Source organism: Cryptomeria japonica, chromosome 10, assembly GCF_030272615.1.
Source record: "Cryptomeria japonica chromosome 10, Sugi_1.0, whole genome shotgun sequence".
In the NCBI taxonomy this organism is placed as follows: Eukaryota; Viridiplantae; Streptophyta; class Pinopsida; order Cupressales; family Cupressaceae; genus Cryptomeria; species Cryptomeria japonica.
This window is the reverse complement of record NC_081414.1, coordinates 793,582,020-793,601,687: the sequence shown is the minus strand read 5'-3', so window position 1 is coordinate 793,601,687 and position 19,668 is coordinate 793,582,020. Positions and strand designations below refer to the sequence as shown.

The following is a 19,668-nucleotide window of genomic DNA, read 5'->3' as shown; positions in this document are numbered from 1 at the left end:
AGCCACTGCAGATCAAGGAATAACACCAGATATTTCCAAGCAATTTAAAAGAAGAATGTTACATGTTATGCATGCAATAAAATATGTCATATTGATAAGTACTACAGAAGTAAGACTAAACCGGTTAGCAATGACAAAGCAAATGAGAAAGGAAATAATAAGGTAGATGAATTACAACAAGATCGCACCAAGAGATGGGTTAGAAAGTTTGAAGAACTAAGTGGAGATGCAACTATACTAGTAATTGCACCAATAACTCCATCAATAGAACAGAGCATTCCTACACCAACAAGAAATTCAACTAGTAACTGAGGCATACCCCTTAGGAGTTGGTAAATTCATTACAAATATTGCATATTCCCCATAACAAATCTGAAAAGACATCTGGAGAGTTGTATTTATCATTGATGGAGGTTTATCAGCATAAAAATGTGAAACTGACTACCGGTAGGGCACACCACTAAGCATTTATGACAGTGAATAATTAGGGTTTACTCGTTGATAAAAAGGGAAAATTGACTCAATCACCCAACACTCAAGAAAACCTAAGCGAAGAAAAGGTGAATCACAGGCGACCAAAATCAAGCAAGGGAATTCTAAAGATTTCCAACAGTTATCTAAGAAGTAATCAAGATCTTCCAACCAAAAATCGTTATCTAGGTATTTCTTTGAAATGGCATCTGGATCATCATTTGTTCCTACTTTCATTGTGAATCCCATTGTTATTGAGGTTAAGGATAGGCTTAGACTTGTTTTCAAGGAAGTTCCTCAAATTGTAGTGAAGGAAGACTCTAATGGCACATTCTCAAGCATTCTCGATGGCGTAGTTTATGTGGAATATGTCACGGCTTATATTCATTGCACATTGGAGGATTTAAGCACTGACAAAATCAATGGAATGTATCAATCTATGGTACTAGGTAGCTCTGGAACAATCAAGATGAAATATCAAATCATTGAAGACCTAGGGTTAACTAGAATCCTGTACATACAAGAATTCAAGGAAGAAATGATTAGATATGTTCTAAGAATGGTCCATAATGAATTCATCTAGCTGGGTTGGCCTCACATGATCACCAACAAAGCAATTCAGGTGGTCATAGGCTTACCCAAAGTCGGGCAGGAACTAGGGAACACAATCTCCAACACTGAGGTTCAAAATCTCATTGGCACAACCCATGATGGAAGGTCAATGAGGGCCAATACCATTAAATATATAGATGTAAAATTTGTTAGCATGATCATCAACTACAAGGTAACACAATCAAGTCGATTGAACTCTTTTACCAGTTCTTGTATCCATGCTACATATCAAATGATAAATAATGATGGAAAGTATGATTTGTGTGAATGGTTAAGAAGTGAATTAATGATAAATCTTGGAAAAATCAAAGGTGTTAAGAAAGGAACATTTCAGTTTGGCAATCTTTTTGTCTCCTTAATGTTGTATTTCAAGAATGAGATACAGGGTTTGGGAAAGAAAGGATGGGCTCATGACATGGTGGTAGGCATGCATATTAAAGATGCAATCACCAGTCTTGGTAGCAATAGGGATAAGAAGTTATGGGGCTTATTTAAATCTTTTCAAGAAAACATGAGACTAAGGGAGAGAATCTTAAAAAACATTATGGAGAAATACACCATTGAAATTTGCTTCATGATAAAAATAGATGAGACTCTCATGGAAAATGGTGGAACCTAGAACAATATGGGTCACTGAATTGGGTTATGAAGTTGGTGACAACATCTTGGAAATATATGGTAAAATAATGATTCAGATGCTCCTTTGGATGATAAGGCTGAACACTTTGTTACTGCTAAGGAGAAGACTTTTGAAGTTAAAATTGGTTTCAACAAGAAAAGGAGGGGAAAAAAATGTACCAAATGTTTGCTTTCGTTCAAAATATAATTCATAGGATAGATACAGAACTAGGTTTTGGATCTAAACTGGTAGATCAACCGGCAATGGTAGCTGCAACAACTGTAGTGAAAAGTGCTCCTGAGGTAAATAGGGCAGCAACTTTCATATCTCCTATCACTTTTGATTTTGATAAGTGGATAATCAACCTCTTGCATTCAAAAGGGTACAAAAGAAGAAAGTTGACAAGCCTCTGGTAGAAGAGAAGGTGGAACAAAGGAGGAAGCTCATAAGAAAGGTAACAACAACATCCACACCAGTGGCAAGGAAACCTACTCAAAAGAGGAATCCTGATCCATCCGCTCCTGCAACACCTAGCAAGAAGAAGAGTAAGAGTAATGAAGCAACTGAATCCGGTAATATGACGTGCATAATTAATAGATGAGGTAACTCAAGATGGAATTTTGAAGAATGTGTCAAATTTATATGAGCATTTAGATGGAAATGAACAAAATGAAATAGTAGAAGAAATTATGTTACATTTAGACATATATAAGAAGACTTTGGTAGAGATTTTGAAGGAAATTCCTTTATCATTTTATAATAAGTTATTTTTAAGGAGATTAGATGCAATCAAGAGGGACTGAGTTGAACTTTTGGGCATTTGTGGTACTATAAATAATGAGAAAATAAAAATATATATAGAAGTTGCAAATTGAACAATATTTAGCAGCAAACCCTGGCAAATAAGCTTAATGAAACAATAAATGAGACCAGAGATGGTTGGGCTAAATTCTTCCAAAAGAATCCAGATTTCCTTACTTCCCAGGAAGAATTTGCTAAGGAAACAACTCCCACCATTCTGGACAAACCTAAAGGAAAATAAATTTTGGGAAGTTCAGATCAAGTTTTGAGTGGACCTACAGAAAAACCTAAAATTGATGAGAGTGTACAGGCTAAAAAGACAGAGACAACATTTGTATAGCTGAGCAAGGTAAAATAGATAATGTACAATATATAGACAATATTGTGGATAATAATCCACTGGCAGTAATATGTACTACACCAAGTGGCGAAGCCACCGATGCAAAAGAGGCTAAGATAAGGGATACACCGGGAGAGGATAAGGAGAAGAAAGAAAAGGAAGAGGAGAGTGATAAAACACCCAAGACTAAACCGTCAATTGATTACTCATCAAAAATTTTGGCAATTGACACTTCTCAGGTTGAGAAGAAATCAATCATAGAGATGAGTACTACAAAACTAATGATGATGGCTTCTCAAAAGCTAATGAAGGAGGGATCTCCAGACAAAGGAATAATAGATCAGTCAATAACAGTTTTGCATAGATTGATTGCTGAATGTATGATTGAAAATGAAGCAAGCCCTTCTGGAAATCTTAAGGCATTGACAAAGCACATCTCTAAAAACTTTTAGTTTCATTAAAGTATATTTCTGACTAGCAAGCACTTGAAAGATTTACTTTGGCTAAGAAAGCCTCTTTTGACCAGATTATTGGGACAAAAAAGAGAAAGATTGGAGAGAAACTTATACTTATCACAAATTCTTTGAAATGAGGTACTAATATCTATAGGGTTTATTGTAATATAGAAATTCGAACAACAAATGTAGATAAGATGATAAAGGAGTTACAAGAAAAGATTGCTAATATTGCAAATTCTTTTTATGGACTAACTTCACTTACAACATCTATTGATGGAAAATTTTTGACTTTGGAGAACCAAATTTTGTCTTTTGAAAAGGAAAGAGACAAGATTATTCGAAGAGAAAGAAGTCTTAGAAGTTTGGTGAGTCAAAGATTGGATTCACTTGGTGTACATAAGAGAGAATGCATGGATATGCTTGGGAAGCCCACACCGAAAGAAGTCACTGAGAAAGAAACACTTGCACATTTAATGAGTGGACTTGTATCCATATCTAAAACTTTAAAAAATGGTTGGGATACCTATATATAGTTACTAGAGAAAGCTTATTTGGAAATATTGAAATTGGTCAAGTTCCAGTAAAGTAATCTATAATCATTCATTCATTTGTGCAGATTCCTAACAATTCTTTCAATTCTTTCATCAGTATTTGACATTGATGCCAAAGGGGGAGTATATGTATGTGAAAAATATGCATATAATCCTAGGGGAAGGATATCATACATAGAGTATATTGAAAACATAGTCAATCCACTTAGGGGGAGCATGTTTTAGTTTCAGTTGAATTGGCAGGGAAACCATTTTTCACATGAATGTTGCCATCAATGCCAAAGGGGGAGATTGTTCACAATTGACACTAATTGGATTCAGATTTTGTCATTGATGGCAACAAGATTCTATAAAAGGCATATACCGGTAGATACCGGCATTGGAGTAATCAGAGTCATCACCAACATCGGTACCAACATCCAACACTTTAGTGAAGCCAACATCAGTTTGGGATCAGAAAGGTTTTATTTATAAAATCATTTTGTAATTATCGCATAGAGACGAAATTGAATATATCTTGTAACATGTTGTAAGACGACATAAGTCATATCATTTGTAAAGGGTATATAAGTCAGTTTATTAGGCCATTTTTAAATATAAAAAGGAAGTAGAACAATGTGATGTGAAGGATATGTATGTAGATCATTTGTATGCAAAACTAATATCATGCAATGATCAGTAGATGGTTGCTAAAACATTTTTGGAGGAAAGGACATACTGGTAACAGAGTTTAGGGTTTATAAAGCGGTACTGAATAGAGCTATAACCAAAACTCTTTTTGGCATTGGAGATGCATTTTTTAGTTCACCATTATTCTTTTATCTCATCAGAAGATTGTAGTCAGTGAAACTCTTTTGTGTTGAGAAGTGCGCTCTAGGAAGTGTGCCTTCCTGCATGTGCAGGCCCCTGTACTATGTAATATCTTTCATATTGCCAGTTAATTGATATTGTGGGTCACAAATCCCATCGTGGTTTTTCCTCATTGAGTTTTTCCACAAGTAAAATTCAGTTTTCTATGGTGTTCATTCATGTGGCTAGTTTATCTACTTCATGTTATATGTTTCTTAATTTACCAGTTTATATGTGTATGTTCTAATAAGGTAAAATCTTATATTACTGGAAGGACAATGATTCACTGCTCCTTCTCAGTGTTCTTGCATTCTATGTATTCCAACAATAGCCATGTGCATCTCTTGTGATTGTAGTCTTGTGAATCTCTCGTGATTCTTGTTGGTACCTTGTGTGTTTGCATCCTTCTTGTGGGTCTGATTGATATCTCCTTGCATGGGGGGTGGACCTAATAGTACCACATGGTTGGGTGGAGTGCTATTTGCACCCATTGGGTTTTTCTTGATCTGCATCATGTTCATGGTGGCTTGTGAAAACATTGAAGACTTTCATGTCGATGCAGATTTATGTATTTACTCCTTTATTGTACTCTTGGAGATCATATCCTTATGGATACATTGAAATATAAATTGATGATCATATGTATATTCTCATGTCAATTTATTATGTATCATGATCATTGTAAATAAAGTTTTTTTTTTAATATTTAATGATGAACCTTATGATTTTGTATTTTTCGTAAATGTTATTCCTTGAGTAATTTCGTTGTGGGGCCTTGAGGACTATTATTAGTTGTTAATTGTGCATATGTTCTTTCCATGTTCTATGTATCTCAATGCATATATGTATAATTTGTCTTTTCAAAAAAATATTGTTCGCATTTTTATTGGATTATTTGATTAAGTCCTCTCAGCCTCATAGCAGGGGCATTACAAATCTAATATTAGCAACATCTAACCGAGACATTAAAGTCAATTGAATCTTCAACATTAGAATATAAAGAACATCTAGAAGATATTCCAATAATTTTAATTTCGTTAATAGGGTGAACATATTTTAAATCAATTTTTAACTCATTATTATAAAGAACATATGTGAATATTTAATGCATAATTTCTTCTTTTGACTTCGAATTAAAAATTAAATAATTTTTATTTTGTAAAATAAATCTAAGAAATTACCCCAACCTCATTTTATTTATTTCTTCTAAATTTTTTTAAAACTTTAACCTATACTAAAATTTACAAGCATAAAATAAAATATACAATTGTGTCTACGTGTAACATCTCCCCACTAAGAAATTGTGCAAGACAATAGTAGCACACAAAAAATGAAATTGTTGTCTAAATGCACTATAAAAAAGAACTAAATTTTGAAAATAATCATGACTAACTTGTGTGGTGCATTCTTTCCCCAGGTTGACCTTTGGCCTCTCGTCTAAGGAATGTGGGCATTCCGATCCTTGGTGCCCTTTTTGTGGGCAACTAGATTTTTTCAATCACTTCTTTAGGTTTTGTTGTTGAGCTCAAAACTTGTAGAGTTGGATTCATGATTTGTGTTGATGGTTTTGGTCAGTGCCTTTTTCTTGGCATATAGCCCTTTTTGGGGATTTGCTTTGCATTCCCTTAAAATTTATGTAGATTTGGCATGATTTAAGGGTGGAAATCCTCCTTACAATATGAAAAGATAGAAATGTTATTTTTTTTCTCACAACACCATTAATATTCATGTGTCACTTTTTACTAAAGCATGTATATGCGATAATGTGATGCTTTAGATTCAAGTGCAAGCCAACAAGGTTGCACCGTGGGCCACATTTGGGACCTTCGGGAGCATTGGGTAAATGCTCCTTATATAGTTGCTATAGTTGTTTCAAATAATTTTGCCTCCCATGATCAATCTATGCCCTCGTCACCATCAACGTATATGTACCTCTTTGACTCACCGCTCTCAAACCCTATAGTCTCAAGCTCCCTGTAAATAGTCTAGTGGTGGCAATTATTTTAATAGGCAATTCCCCACCTCTTCGATGTGTGGGATTTTCACCCCTAGATGGGGTGCGAGGTTGTGGGTCCAATCACTAATGGTGACAGTGGATGTCCAAATTTTGGTGGTGATAGTGGATGGCCTAGCTCACCCAAATGGCTCCCATGACTGACTCTGGCTATCTTTCCTTCTTGCTAGGATTAGGACAAGGACAAGCAGGATAATACAATAGTCACTTAACAACTTTTCCTTCTTTTTTCTACTCTCTCGGATCTGCCCATGTTTTTGTTCCTAGGGGGTTCTTATATGTTTTTTATTCTCTAGGCTTTGCTCGTTTGACTACTATGGTGAGATCTTGTATCCCTCTACTATTTTTTTGTGAATAATGTACTTTTGTCTAATATTAATGGAATTGACCAGTATTCATAAAAAAATAGTTTTAAAACATGATTGCAAGCTCTCTTTTTTAATTTCTCCTTCAAAAAAATTAATACTTAACCTATAACAAAATTTGCAAATATAAAATAAAATAGGCAATTGCCCACTACAAAACTGCATAACACAATAGCAGGAAAACAAAATTGAAACTTTTTTCTAAATGCACTGTAAAGAAATTTCAAGTTAAAAAATAATCACTACCAATAATATATAAGAACAACACCAAATATTTTGAATACAGAAAATAGTTGTTATAAATATGCAAATATAATAACAACTATGATAAATCCTCTGATATTGTGACCTGGATGAAATAAATTGCAAATACGTATCTCATATGCTTGCCTTCTTTGACAAATATTATATTAAGAGCATGACCAATCGGTTGAGTGATTTTATAATAGAGCTGTTATATCATATTAAAAAATTGAAAGTAAAATTACTATAGAAAATCAAACCACTTTTCTCTCATGAACAACACCAAACTAGATAAATAGTAATATAGCTATTATTATTTCGCCCTTATTTAGAGGTTATACAATATTTATTATCCAAATGCTTATTGTTCGCTTATAGAAATCTGGGCAAGATTGAAGGTGGGCATCAGAAGTTATAGGAAGCGAGCATGCGATAGGGAACATGAAGCTACGGTAGATCTCCCTGTTCCATCCCCTGACCGCCAGTTTCTCTGCCTCCTTAACCGCCGCCTGCAAAGTCCCCACCGAGTCGTCGAAAGCGGCGTCCACAATCCCTTTCTGAAAGGCCATCTGGGCGTTGAGCTTGGTGCCGCCTAGGACCACATCGCGCAGGGCTGCAGGGTGCAGCTTGCTACGAATCAAGGCTAGCATACTCTTGGGGATGTTGAAGCCATGATCGAGCTCGCACATGTAGAGGTGGGAGGACCCCTGCGTACTCATGAAGCGGTAATCGTGAGCCAGAGCAAGCGTGAAGGCGATCGCCTCCGCGTGCCCGCAGATGGCTGCCACGGTGGGGATGCTGAGCTTCATGAAGGCTGCGAACATATTCTCTAATTTCTCCATGCCTATGTCAAAACGGTCGTGGGGGCTCTAGCCAACCCATTTCATGTCGAGGCCGCAGTAGAAGTATTTGCCTGCGTTGGTGGTTACCAGGGCTGCTGCGTCTGCCGATTCTTCCACCTCTTTGAGAGCCTCAGAGATGGCATCGAATGTTGTGGGATTAAACCTGTGCTCGCCGTCACCAACGAAGGTCAAGATGTACACATTTCCTCGCTTCTCTGGGCTGCACATCCTCGCGACCTTTCCTTTCCTTGCTCTTGCAAACAAATCGAGGCAGTTTAGTGATGAATCAGATGAGTGATAGACAATTAAATAGGGGAGAGTGCTCCTGTATACTTGCTAACTCCGACTCGTCAACTAGGCTTCAGTCAAATCTATCAAATTTTGCACTCTTTACCCTTGATGAAATTATGGACCTCTTCATCAGCCGACTTTCTATCTTTAAAAAACTTCTTCCCCTCCATGTTCAACCTAGTAACATCAGCAATAAGATCCTCTTTATCTTTGAAGAAATGGTTAGCAGAATTATAAAATGGTTAGACAGGAAATTGCCTATTACACATATTGAATTGTATTATGTTACTTTTATGTTGTTCAAATTTTTGAACAGTATGACTTATTCTTTACGAGTAACACTACTAAAATTATATTTGAACATAAAACCAACGACTTTTAAGAAGATCATGAGTAAGGAATCATGACTAACTAGATTTTTTCAAACAATCTATCATTTTTTGTCTGGGCTTATGACGTATCGTTGGTCTTGAAAACAAATCAAGTTCATCTTGTACACCTTTCACCTTTCATCTTCTTGATAACAATTTCCACGTGGTTGATATGGCATTGTCGAAGATCTTTGCAGATGAATAGTTGAATTTGACCATACTGGCTTTCTTCCTTGGTTTTGCAAACAAATCAAGGCAGTCACAGGATGAACGCAGATGAGCGATGCATGAATAGTTGGTATTGCAAAACATGTAGTTGGGTAAACCATTGAATCATATATGCTGCTTCATCTCTGCAATTTCAGTTTTACAAGGTATCTTATTCCTTTGCATCAGTCTGATGGCTAATGCACTTTTGCCGACGACATTACCAAACTTGGTCAAGGTTGCATTTCTATGTCAATGGTTGATTCCATATGACTGTATTTCTAGAAACTAGCTCTGCCATTTAAAGTTTGGATTCAGACGCATGAGATAAACCTACCTAGACCAGAGTAGCTGGATACACCAATGTCCCTCCTTAGGAGCATGCATCGGCGTATCCAATACACGTATATTAAAAAATATTTATTTATATTTACTTATTTTATTATGAATTTTAATTTTTAATTAATATTGAAAATTAAATGTGGAAATGAGTTTTTATTTTTTAAGTTTAGATCAATATTGTTTATTTAGTTCTTTATATTTAATTTTTTCTAAAAATATATTTAGATATTTTCCTTTTTAATTTCTATTGAAAGTTTTATTTTGTTTTATTTTAATTTGGATTTAAATGGCATTATTGTTAAGTTAATTAAAGCTTACGCTTTGTAGTTTTTGGGTATATTGTAGTGTTAAATCAACTTATAATTATTTATCTAGCAATTACGTGTCTAAATTGTTTTTAAAGTAATTACAATCTCCTCTAATAACTTATAAAATTGTGTTAAACATATGTGTATGTGTTTTTTATGAATGTCATATCGAGCTGTATCACTTTTAGGGGTCTTAAAAAATGGTCCTATTCGTATCTATATCTGTAACCTTGTCCGTGCATCTTTGACCTAGTTTGTCATTATGTTGATCTTGAATCCTAATTTAGGAAATGTTAATGGAGTGCCTGTTTTGGGCTTTGTTATACTTCTGTACATATACTCTCTTAGGAAGTTATTTTGGCCCGCGATGGAAGAACTATAGATAATAGAGTTTGTGCAATGCGAGTTAACAGGGGCAATGCTATCTTGTTCCTATTTCTAAAATGTCATACGATTCGTAAGTTGTGTTTTCCGTAGTGATAGTAGTGGAGTATTCTTGTTTCATTGAACTCAAGGCACATAAATGTGTCTTTACCTTTACTTATTTATCTTTGCAATGAAAAATACACAAATGGATACTGTAGTATGGTTACCAAATGGTTATCTAGGTATTCTAATGTGGTTTGGTTTTAGAAGGCTTGAGGTGTAGCTACCCACGATAAGAAATGAGAGAAGTTACAACCCAGGTAGTGGTCTTTCTATTACATTCCATAATCTTAATAGTGCAACTATAGTACATCTATTCATTTACATAATTTGCATCTCATATTGCAGAATTTAACATAATAGCCTTCCGTTGTTTCATGCAGTTTATAAAGAAAATATAATATATAGATTCCATTTTTTCATGCACTTTATAAACTAAATACAATATATAGATGGCATCGAAAGTTGTAGGATTAAGCTTGTGCTCATCCTCATCATTATCACCCACAAAGGTCAAGATGTACACCTTTCCCTGCTTCTCTAGGCTTCACATCATCGCTAACTCTAAATTATATTTCTTCCCTTCTCTTGCAAACAAATGAAGGCTGACGGAGGATAAATGTAGAAAGATGACTAGTAATAGGAGAACTCTTGTCAAGCTAGTCAATCTCGCATGCCCACTAAAACAATTTCTATCATATACAGAAACATGTGTTCACAATATTTTCATCGATACATAATCACAAAGAAACACACAGGATGAAGGATTCACAACTAGCTAAAAAGAACCCTATACCAAACACATCAAAAACCTAGCAAGGTGAACATAGAACCAACACTTAAACTAAATACATTAAAAAAAAACAAGTTAAACGTTATATGTGGTATGTATATGTGTTGACCATGTTACACGTGGTTGATATAGTAGCAATTTCGATTACCTCTTACCTAAAAGGATATCCTCTTACAGTTTCATTTCATTTGACCTAACCAAAATTTTTTTTTAAAAAATAATTCCATACACTCTGCTTGTGATGGATTTTATATTTTTATTGAAAATGATTAAAGAATAATATAAGTTTTTGTCTCTAACAGTTCTGCAACTAAGAGATCTTTGTGTATTTGAATTTGACCTAAATTTTCCTTCAAAATAATCTGGCCACTATAATTTATAATGATCATTTAATGAGTAGTTGTGAAAATATTTAATTCTTGCTTCTGAATTAATCTGTACTCCCCCATTTTTGAGTATTGATATTCAATTATTTTTCCTCCTTCAGATTATCATTTTTTGTTTGTTTTTTGATCAATAAATTGCAGCCTCATCAACAACAAAAATGTTTATTAATTTGAACAAAAAAATACAACTTCTTGAAATAGGGGTACAATGGAGGTCACATTTCAAAATGTGTGAGGTGCAAATTTATTTCACAAATATTTGGAGCTAAGCAGAGCATAATGACCCATAGTTTCGATTGTCTAACTAGAAATAAATAAATGATTAAATAACTCTTGTACAACCTTTAGTTTTAATCCGAACAATATATTTTATTAATTCATTTCATCTCTTTATTTATTACTTTTATTAAAATAAAATAAATATTCTAAAAAAATTAAAGGAATAAGATATAATACAAATTATATGATTAGATCTCTTTCTATTTCAAAATAAATAGATAAAGTGAATTCTTGTTGTCATTATTGTTAGTTTGTCTTTATGTTCATCTTGAATCTTGATTTAGGAAATGTTAATGGAGTGCCTATTTTGGGCTTTGTGATACTTTTGTACATATACTCTCTTAGGAACTTATTTTGGCTTGCAATCGAAGAACTATAGAGTTTGTGAAATGTGAGTTGAAAGGGGCAACACTATCTTGTTGCTATTTCTACAATGTCTCTAAAATTGGCCTTCTTACAACGCCATACGAGCCATAAGTTCTGTGTGCCTTAGTGATATGAGCAGAGTATGCTTGTTTCGTTGAACGCAAGGCACACAAATGTGTCTTTACCTTTACTTATATATCTTTGAAATGAAAACTACCAAAATGGATACTGTAGTATGGTTCCCAAATGGTTATCTAGCTCCTTATATTTTCCTATAACCTGGTCCTAATACATTTATTCTAATGTGGTTTTGTTTTGGAATGTATGAGCTGTAGCTACCCACCATAAGAAATGAGAGAATTTACAACCCAAGTAGTGGTATTTCTAGTACATTCCATAATCTTAATAGTGAAATTATAGTGCATCTATTTATTTACATAATTTGTATCTCATATTGCAGAATTTAACATAATAGCCTTCCATTATTTCATGCACTTTATAAAGAAAATATAACATATAGATCCATTTTGCTTCCATGTAGATTCCATTTTTTCATGCACTTTATAAAGCAAATACAACATATATATGGCGTAGAAAGTTGTAGGATTAAGCCTGTGCTCATCCTCGTCATTATCACCCACGAAGGTCAAGATCTACACCTTTCCTTGCTTTTCTAGGCTTCACGTCATCGCTAACTCTAAATTATCTTTCTTCCTTGCCCTTGCAAATAGATCTATGTAGTCGGAGGATAAATGTAGAATGATGACTACTAACAGGAGAGCTCCTATTGAGCTGGTCAATTTCACATACCCACAAAAGAAGAAACTAAAACAATTTGTATCATATACAGAAACATGTGTTCACCATATTTTGATTAATAAAAGTAGGATAGGCATGTATCGATACATAATCACAAAGAGACACCATGGCTGAAGTATGAAGGATGTGCAATCAGCTAAAAAGAACCCTTTACAAAACACATCAAAAACCGAGCAGGGTGAACATAGAACCAACACCTAAACTAAAAAACTTGCATACAGAAATAAACTGAGTTAAACGTTACATGTGGTATGTATATGTATTGGCCATGCTACACGGAGTTGATATAGTAGCAATTTTGATTACCTCTTACCTAAAAGGACATCCTCTTACAATTTCATTTCATTTGACCTAAACAAAATTTAATTTTATAATATAATTCCATACACTACGCTTGTGATGGATTTTATATTTTTATTGAAAATGATTAAATAATAATATAAGTTTTTGTCTCTACCAGTTCTACAACTCATAGATCTTTGTGTATTCGAATTTGACCTAAATTTTCCTTCAAAATAATCTGGCCACTATAATTTATAATGAGCATATAGTGAGTACTTGTGAAAAATATTTAATTATTGCTTGTGAATTAATTTGTACTCCCCATTTTTGAGTAATGATATTCGATTATTTTTCCTCCTTGATATTATGATTTTGTTTTTGTTTTTTTATCAATAAATTGCAGCCATGATTACAACAAAAATCTATATTAATTTGAACAAAAAATACAACTTCCCAAACTAGGGGTGCAATAAGGTGGTTCCTAACTAGGAAGCATTATAAAAATGCCATATTTCTCAAAACAAAAAGGCTACTCTACCCAGTTATAGTAACATTATCTATGATAATATAAAGGCAAGCATAATTGCATGCACAAAAGTAGAGGCACAAAGCTTGCAGAACAACTATCTTGTGAAAAGTAATTAATTTTTTTGCCATAGAACTTTTCTTAGATGAGTCAAAATTCATTTGATGCTGAAGAAGTTTCTTCCTCATCTTTATTTATATCCATCCATAATCTTTTGCATCACCACTCTCAATTTATGCACCAACTTGGTTACCTATCCCTACAAAATAATGTAGCGGTTATGGAAAGCAAGCCAAGGTGGAATCTATAAATGAGGGCGTCTTTTGTAAAATCTAAGATTCCATAATGGGCCTCTTATCATGGCAGATAATAGATGGAGAAAGGGGTTGATTAAGCTTGATTCAAGTCTTCAGAGGTAGAACGAATGGCATAATGCTAGAGCTCGGTCCCAACCCACCAAGAAGATTTACCAGGAGTTATTGAATTCCCTATTAAAAAATGCTTTTCACTTTGGGATATGAGATGGTCCATTGAGAAACATCGTCTTCATCTAAAGGTAATTTTCTCACAGTCAAACAGTTGTAAAAACCCTCTACAACGCATCTTCAATACTATTTCATTAGGAAGCCCTTTGGATAACTCCATTTCAACACAAATCTGAGCATTGGTAGTGTAATAGAAATCAATAGTTTCCTTGGAGGTGCAATGATATTTCCCTAGGCTATTCTTGATGGCTTGAAGATAGTCAAATTCCCAAAATTCAAGTAAAATATATGGTAATCGCACCCAAAGATAAGTTGTGGTAAATATTTTTGTGCATGGATGAAAGACTGGGAACCATGGTTTCATACACAGAAATACGTCTTGGAATATCTAATAACCTTTTTCTAATATCAACTTTCAATCCTTCTCAGAGTCAAATTCCAAAATAAAGAATTCTTAGGAACATGGATAAATCAAAATTTCACTGTCCATGTATTCTTTCCACTGTTCAGCAATACATGAATACATATCACTTAATTTTGGACATACCTTTGTGAATCTACAAATTAGGGCATAATGCTACAAAAATTCTTGTCGTTCCTTAGAGGGGCTCTAATCCTTGCAGATATGAATTAAAATAATAATATCATTGCAGGTCTTGTATTATGTTAAAAATCATGATGAGAACTTGGACTTTTCCCTCATCCCCTTATAATGTTGTTTGGTTTGATGTCTAAAATAATAATTCTATAAACATGTAGATATAATTAAAGACAATAAATAAATAATCTGTAATTAATATTAGTTATAATAATATAAAAATATCTAATCTATTAACGTATATAAGATAAATTCAATATTAAATTAAGAAAAATAAAAGTAAATATAACTTATGAACATAAACTTCTTCATGCAATGAATATGTTTGTGATGGCTCCTTCGGCCCATGGGCCGATTTCAAAAACTGTCGATGGTGCTTCAAAAGCAAAACCCTCGGTATCCGTCATTCATTTTGTAAACCTTGGTGACAATTCCATTGGTGTGGGAAGCTTTCATGCCTCCTCCCCTCTAGGAGAAGTGGATATCTCTGCTGCGAATAATGTTTCATCCTGCCCTTGTGCCTCTGTTGCTGGTGGTTTGTAGCGACTGCAAATTTCTTGAAAGTTGTTGAATGTCACCGCTAGTATGGTTGTGTCTGATGAGTAGACACGGAATGGCGAGTCTCCGAGAATATGGAAAGGGATACGTTTGTATGGTGGTGGTTTTATTCGTATTGCAAATGCCATTTCTATTAATCTGAAGCAGATACGAAAGAGGAAGTAGATCACAATGTTTATCTTTTGTCTACATAAGGTGTGATATAATGGTTAACGGGTTTTTGGCCCAGCCTCCCTCAACCGCATGCCTAGATCTTTAAACATTGGGAGCCTCTTATTACTGGTAAAGTTAATATTTTCCCATGGCTAAGGGGATCTTTATTGCAAAGTTTGATAATGCTCGAGATAGAAAGAAAATATTATGTGATCATTATTTTAGCTAGGAGGACGAATTTGTGTTGATGATTAAGGCTTGGCACTCTGATTTCAACCCTTCTTTTGAAATATTTAATAAACTTCTGATATTTTGCACTCTACCTTTGCCAACATTTTGACTGAAATGGATGTTTCAAAAGGCCTGCCTTTTGAGATTTTACTCAAATATTCTAAGGGTTCTTGGGTTAAAGTAATATCATGCAATGATCAGTAGATGGTTTATAAAGCATTTTTGGAGGAAAGGACACACTGGTAAAAGAGTTTAGGGTTTATGAAGCGGTACTGAATAGAGCTATAACCAACACTCTTTTTGGCATTGGAGATGCATTTTTTAGTTCACCATTATTCTTTTATCTCATCAGAAGATTGTAGTCAGTGAAACTCTTTTGTGTTGAGAAGTGCACTCTAGGAAGTGTGCCTTCCTGCATGTGCAAGCCCCCGTACTATGTAATATCTTTCATATGGCCAGTGAATTGATATTGTGGGTCACAAATCCCACCGTGGATTTTCCTCTTTGAGTTTTTCCATGTATAAAATTCAGTTTTCTATGGTGTTCATTCATGTGGCTAGTTTATCTACTTCATGTTATATGTTTCTTCATTTACCAGTTTATATGTGTATGTTCTAATAAGGTAAAATCTTATATTACCGGCAGGACAATGATTCACCCCTCCTTCTCAGTGTTCTTGCATTCTATGTATTCCAACAATAGCCATGTGCATCTCTTGTGATTGTAGTCTTGTGAATCTCTCGTGATTCTTGTTGGTACCTTGTGTGTTTGCATCCTTCTTGTGGGTCTGATTGATATCTCCTTGCATGGGGGGTGGACCTAATAGTACCACATGGTTGGGTGGAGTGCTATCTGCATCATGTTCATGGTGGCTTGTGAAAACATTGAAGACTTTCATGTCGATGTAGATTTATGTATTTACTCCTTTATTGTACTCTTGGAGATCATATCCTTATGGATACATTGAAATATAAATTGATGATCATATGTATATTCTCATGTCAATTTATTATGTATCATGATCATTGTAAATAAAGTTTTTTTTTTAATATTTAATGATGAACCATATGATTTTGTATTTTTCGTAAATGTTATTCCTTGAGTAATTTCGTTGTGGGGCCTTGAGGACTATTATTAGTTGTTAATTGTGCATATGTTCTTTCCATGTTCTATGTATCTCAATGCATATATGTATAATTTGTCTTTTCAAAAAAATATTGTTCGCATTTTTATTGGATTATTTGATTAAGTCCTCTCGGCCTCATAGCAGGGGCATTACAAATCTAATATTAGCAACATCTAACCGAGACATTAAAGTCAATTGAATCTTCAACATTAGAATATAAAGAACATCTAGAAGATATTCCAATAATTTTAATTTCGTTAATAGGGTGAACATATTTTAAATCAATTTTTAACTCATTATTATAAAGAACATATGTGAATATTTAATGCATAATTTCTTCTTTTGACTTCGAATTAAAAATTAAATAATTTTTATTTTGTAAAATAAATCTAAGAAATTACCCCAACCTCATTTTATTTATTTGTTCTAAATTTTTTTAAAACTTTAACCTATACTAAAATTTACAAGCATAAAATAAAATATACAATTGTGTCTACGTGTAACATCTCCCCACTAAGAAATTGTGCAAGACAATAGTAGCACACAAAAAATGAAATTGTTGTCTAAATGCACTATAAAAAAGAACTAAATTTTGAAAATAATCATGACTAACTTGTGTGGTGCATTCTTTCCCCAGGTCGACCTTTGGCCTCTCGTCTAAGGAATGTTGGCATTCCGATCCTTGGTGCCCTTTTTGTGGGCAACTAGATTTTTTCATTCACCTCTTTAGGTTTTGTTGTTGAGCTCAAAACTTGTAGAGTTGGATTCATGATTTGTGTTGATGGTTTTGGTCAGTGCCTTTTTCTTGGCATATAGCCCTTTTTGGGGATTTGCTTTGCATTCCCTTAAAATTTATGTAGATTTGGCATGATTTAAGGGTGGAAATCCTCCTTACAATATGAAAAGATAGAAATGTTATTTTTTTTCTCACAACACCATTAATATTCATGTGTCACTTTTTACTAAAGCATGTATATGCGATAATGTGATGCTTTAGATTCAAGTGGAAGCCAACAAGGTTGCACCGTGGGCCACATTTGGGAGCTTCGGGAGCATTGGGTAAATGCTCCTTATATAGTTGCTATAGTTGTTTCAAATAATTTTGCCTCCCATGATCGATCTATGCCCTCGCCACCATCAACGTATATGTACCTCTTTGACTCACCGCTCTCAAACCCTACAGTCTCAAGCTCCATCTAAATAGTCTAGTGGTGGCAATTATTTTAATAGGCAATTCTCCACCTCTTCGTTGTGTGGGATTTTCACCCCTAGATGGGGTGCGAGGTTGTGGGTCCAATCACTAATGGTGACAGTGGATGTCCAAATTTTGGTGGTGATAGTGGATGGCCTAGCTCATCCAAATGGCTCCCATGATTGGCTCTGGCTATCTTTCCCTCTTGCTAGGATGAGGACAAGGACAAGGAGGATAATACAATAGTCACTTAACAACTTTTCCTTCTTTCTTTCTACTCTCTCGGATCTGCCCATGTTTTTGTTCCTAGGGGGTTCTTATATGTTTTTTATTCTCTAGGCTTTGCTCGTTTGACTACTATGGTGAGATCTTGTATCCCTCTACTATTTTTTTGTGAATAATGCACTTTTGTCTAATATTAATGGAATTGACCACTATTCATAAAAAAATAGTTTCAAAACATGATTGCAAGCTCTCTCTTTTAATTTCTCCTTCAAAAAAATTAATACTTAACCTATAACAAAATTTGCAAATATAAAATAAAATAGGCAATTGCCCACTACAAAACTGCACAGCACAATAGCAGGAAAACAAAATTGAAACTTTTTTCTAAATGCACTGTAAAGAAATTTTGAGTTAAAAAATAATCACTACCAATAAAATATAAGAACAACACCAAATATTTTGAATACAGAAAATAGTTGTTATTAATATGCAAATATAATAACAACTATGATAAATCTTCTGATATTGTGACCTGGATGAAATAAATTGCAAATACGTATCTCATATGCTTGCCTTCTTTGACAAATCTTATATTAAGAGCATGACCAATCGGTTGAGTGATTTTATAATAGAGCTGTTATATCATATTAAAAAATTGAAAGTAAAATTACTATAGAAAATCAAACCACTTTTCTCTCATGAACAACACCAAACTAGATAAATAGTAATAGAGCTATTATTATTTCGCCCTTATTTAGAGCTTATACAATATTGATTATCCAAATGCTTATTGTTCGCTTATAGAAATCTGGGCAAGATTGAAGGTGGGCATCAGAAGTTATAGGAAGCGAGCATGCGATAGGGAACATGAATATCGAGCTCCTCCACAACGTCAGGAAAGGCAGCCAACCTGAAGCTACGGTAGATCTCCCTGTTCCATCCCCTGACCGCCAGTTTCTCTGCCTCCTTAACCGCCGCCTGCAAAGTCCCCACCGAGTCGTCGAAAGCGGCGTCCACAATCCCTTTCTGAAAGGCCATCTGGGCGTTGAGCTTGGTGCCGCCTAGCACCACATCGCGCAGGGCTGCAGGGTGCAGCTTGCTACGAATCAAGGTTAGCATACTCTTGGGGATGTTGAAGCCATGATCGAGCTCGCACATGTAGAGGTGGGAGGACCCCTGCGTACTCATGAAGCGGTAATCGTGAGCCAGAGCAAGCGTGAAGGCGCTCGCCTCCGCGTGCCCGCAGATGGCTGCCACGGTGGGGATGCTGAGCTTCATGAAGGCTGCGAACATATTCTCTAATTTCTCCATGCCTATGTCAAAACGGTCGTGGGGGCTCTCGCCAACCCATTTCATGTCGAGGCCGCAGGAGAAGTATTTGCCTGCGTTGGTGGTTACCAGGGCTGCTGCGTCTGCCGATTCTTCCACCTCTTTGAGAGCGTCAGAGATGGCATCGAATGTTGTGGGATTAAACCTGTGCTCGCCGTCACCAACGAAGGTCAAGATGTACACATTTCCTCGCTTCTCTAGGCTGCACAT

At 34.9% G+C, this 19,668-nt stretch overlaps 2 protein-coding genes across 2 annotated transcripts; both read right to left on the bottom strand.

Annotated features, from left to right (window-relative positions):
• Window positions 1-7,658: 7,658 nt before the first annotated feature.
• On the bottom strand, window positions 7,659-8,165 carry LOC131859284 (enoyl-CoA delta isomerase 2, peroxisomal-like). The gene has a single exon (XM_059212875.1). It carries the CDS (start codon window positions 8,163-8,165, stop codon window positions 7,659-7,661), a length of 507 nt encoding a protein of 168 aa, XP_059068858.1.
• Window positions 8,166-18,960: 10,795 nt separating this feature from the next.
• Window positions 18,961-19,668, bottom strand: LOC131859283 (enoyl-CoA delta isomerase 2, peroxisomal-like). Its single transcript, XM_059212874.1, has one exon. The coding sequence runs from the start codon at window positions 19,666-19,668 to the stop codon at window positions 18,961-18,963; it is 708 nt and encodes a 235-aa protein (XP_059068857.1).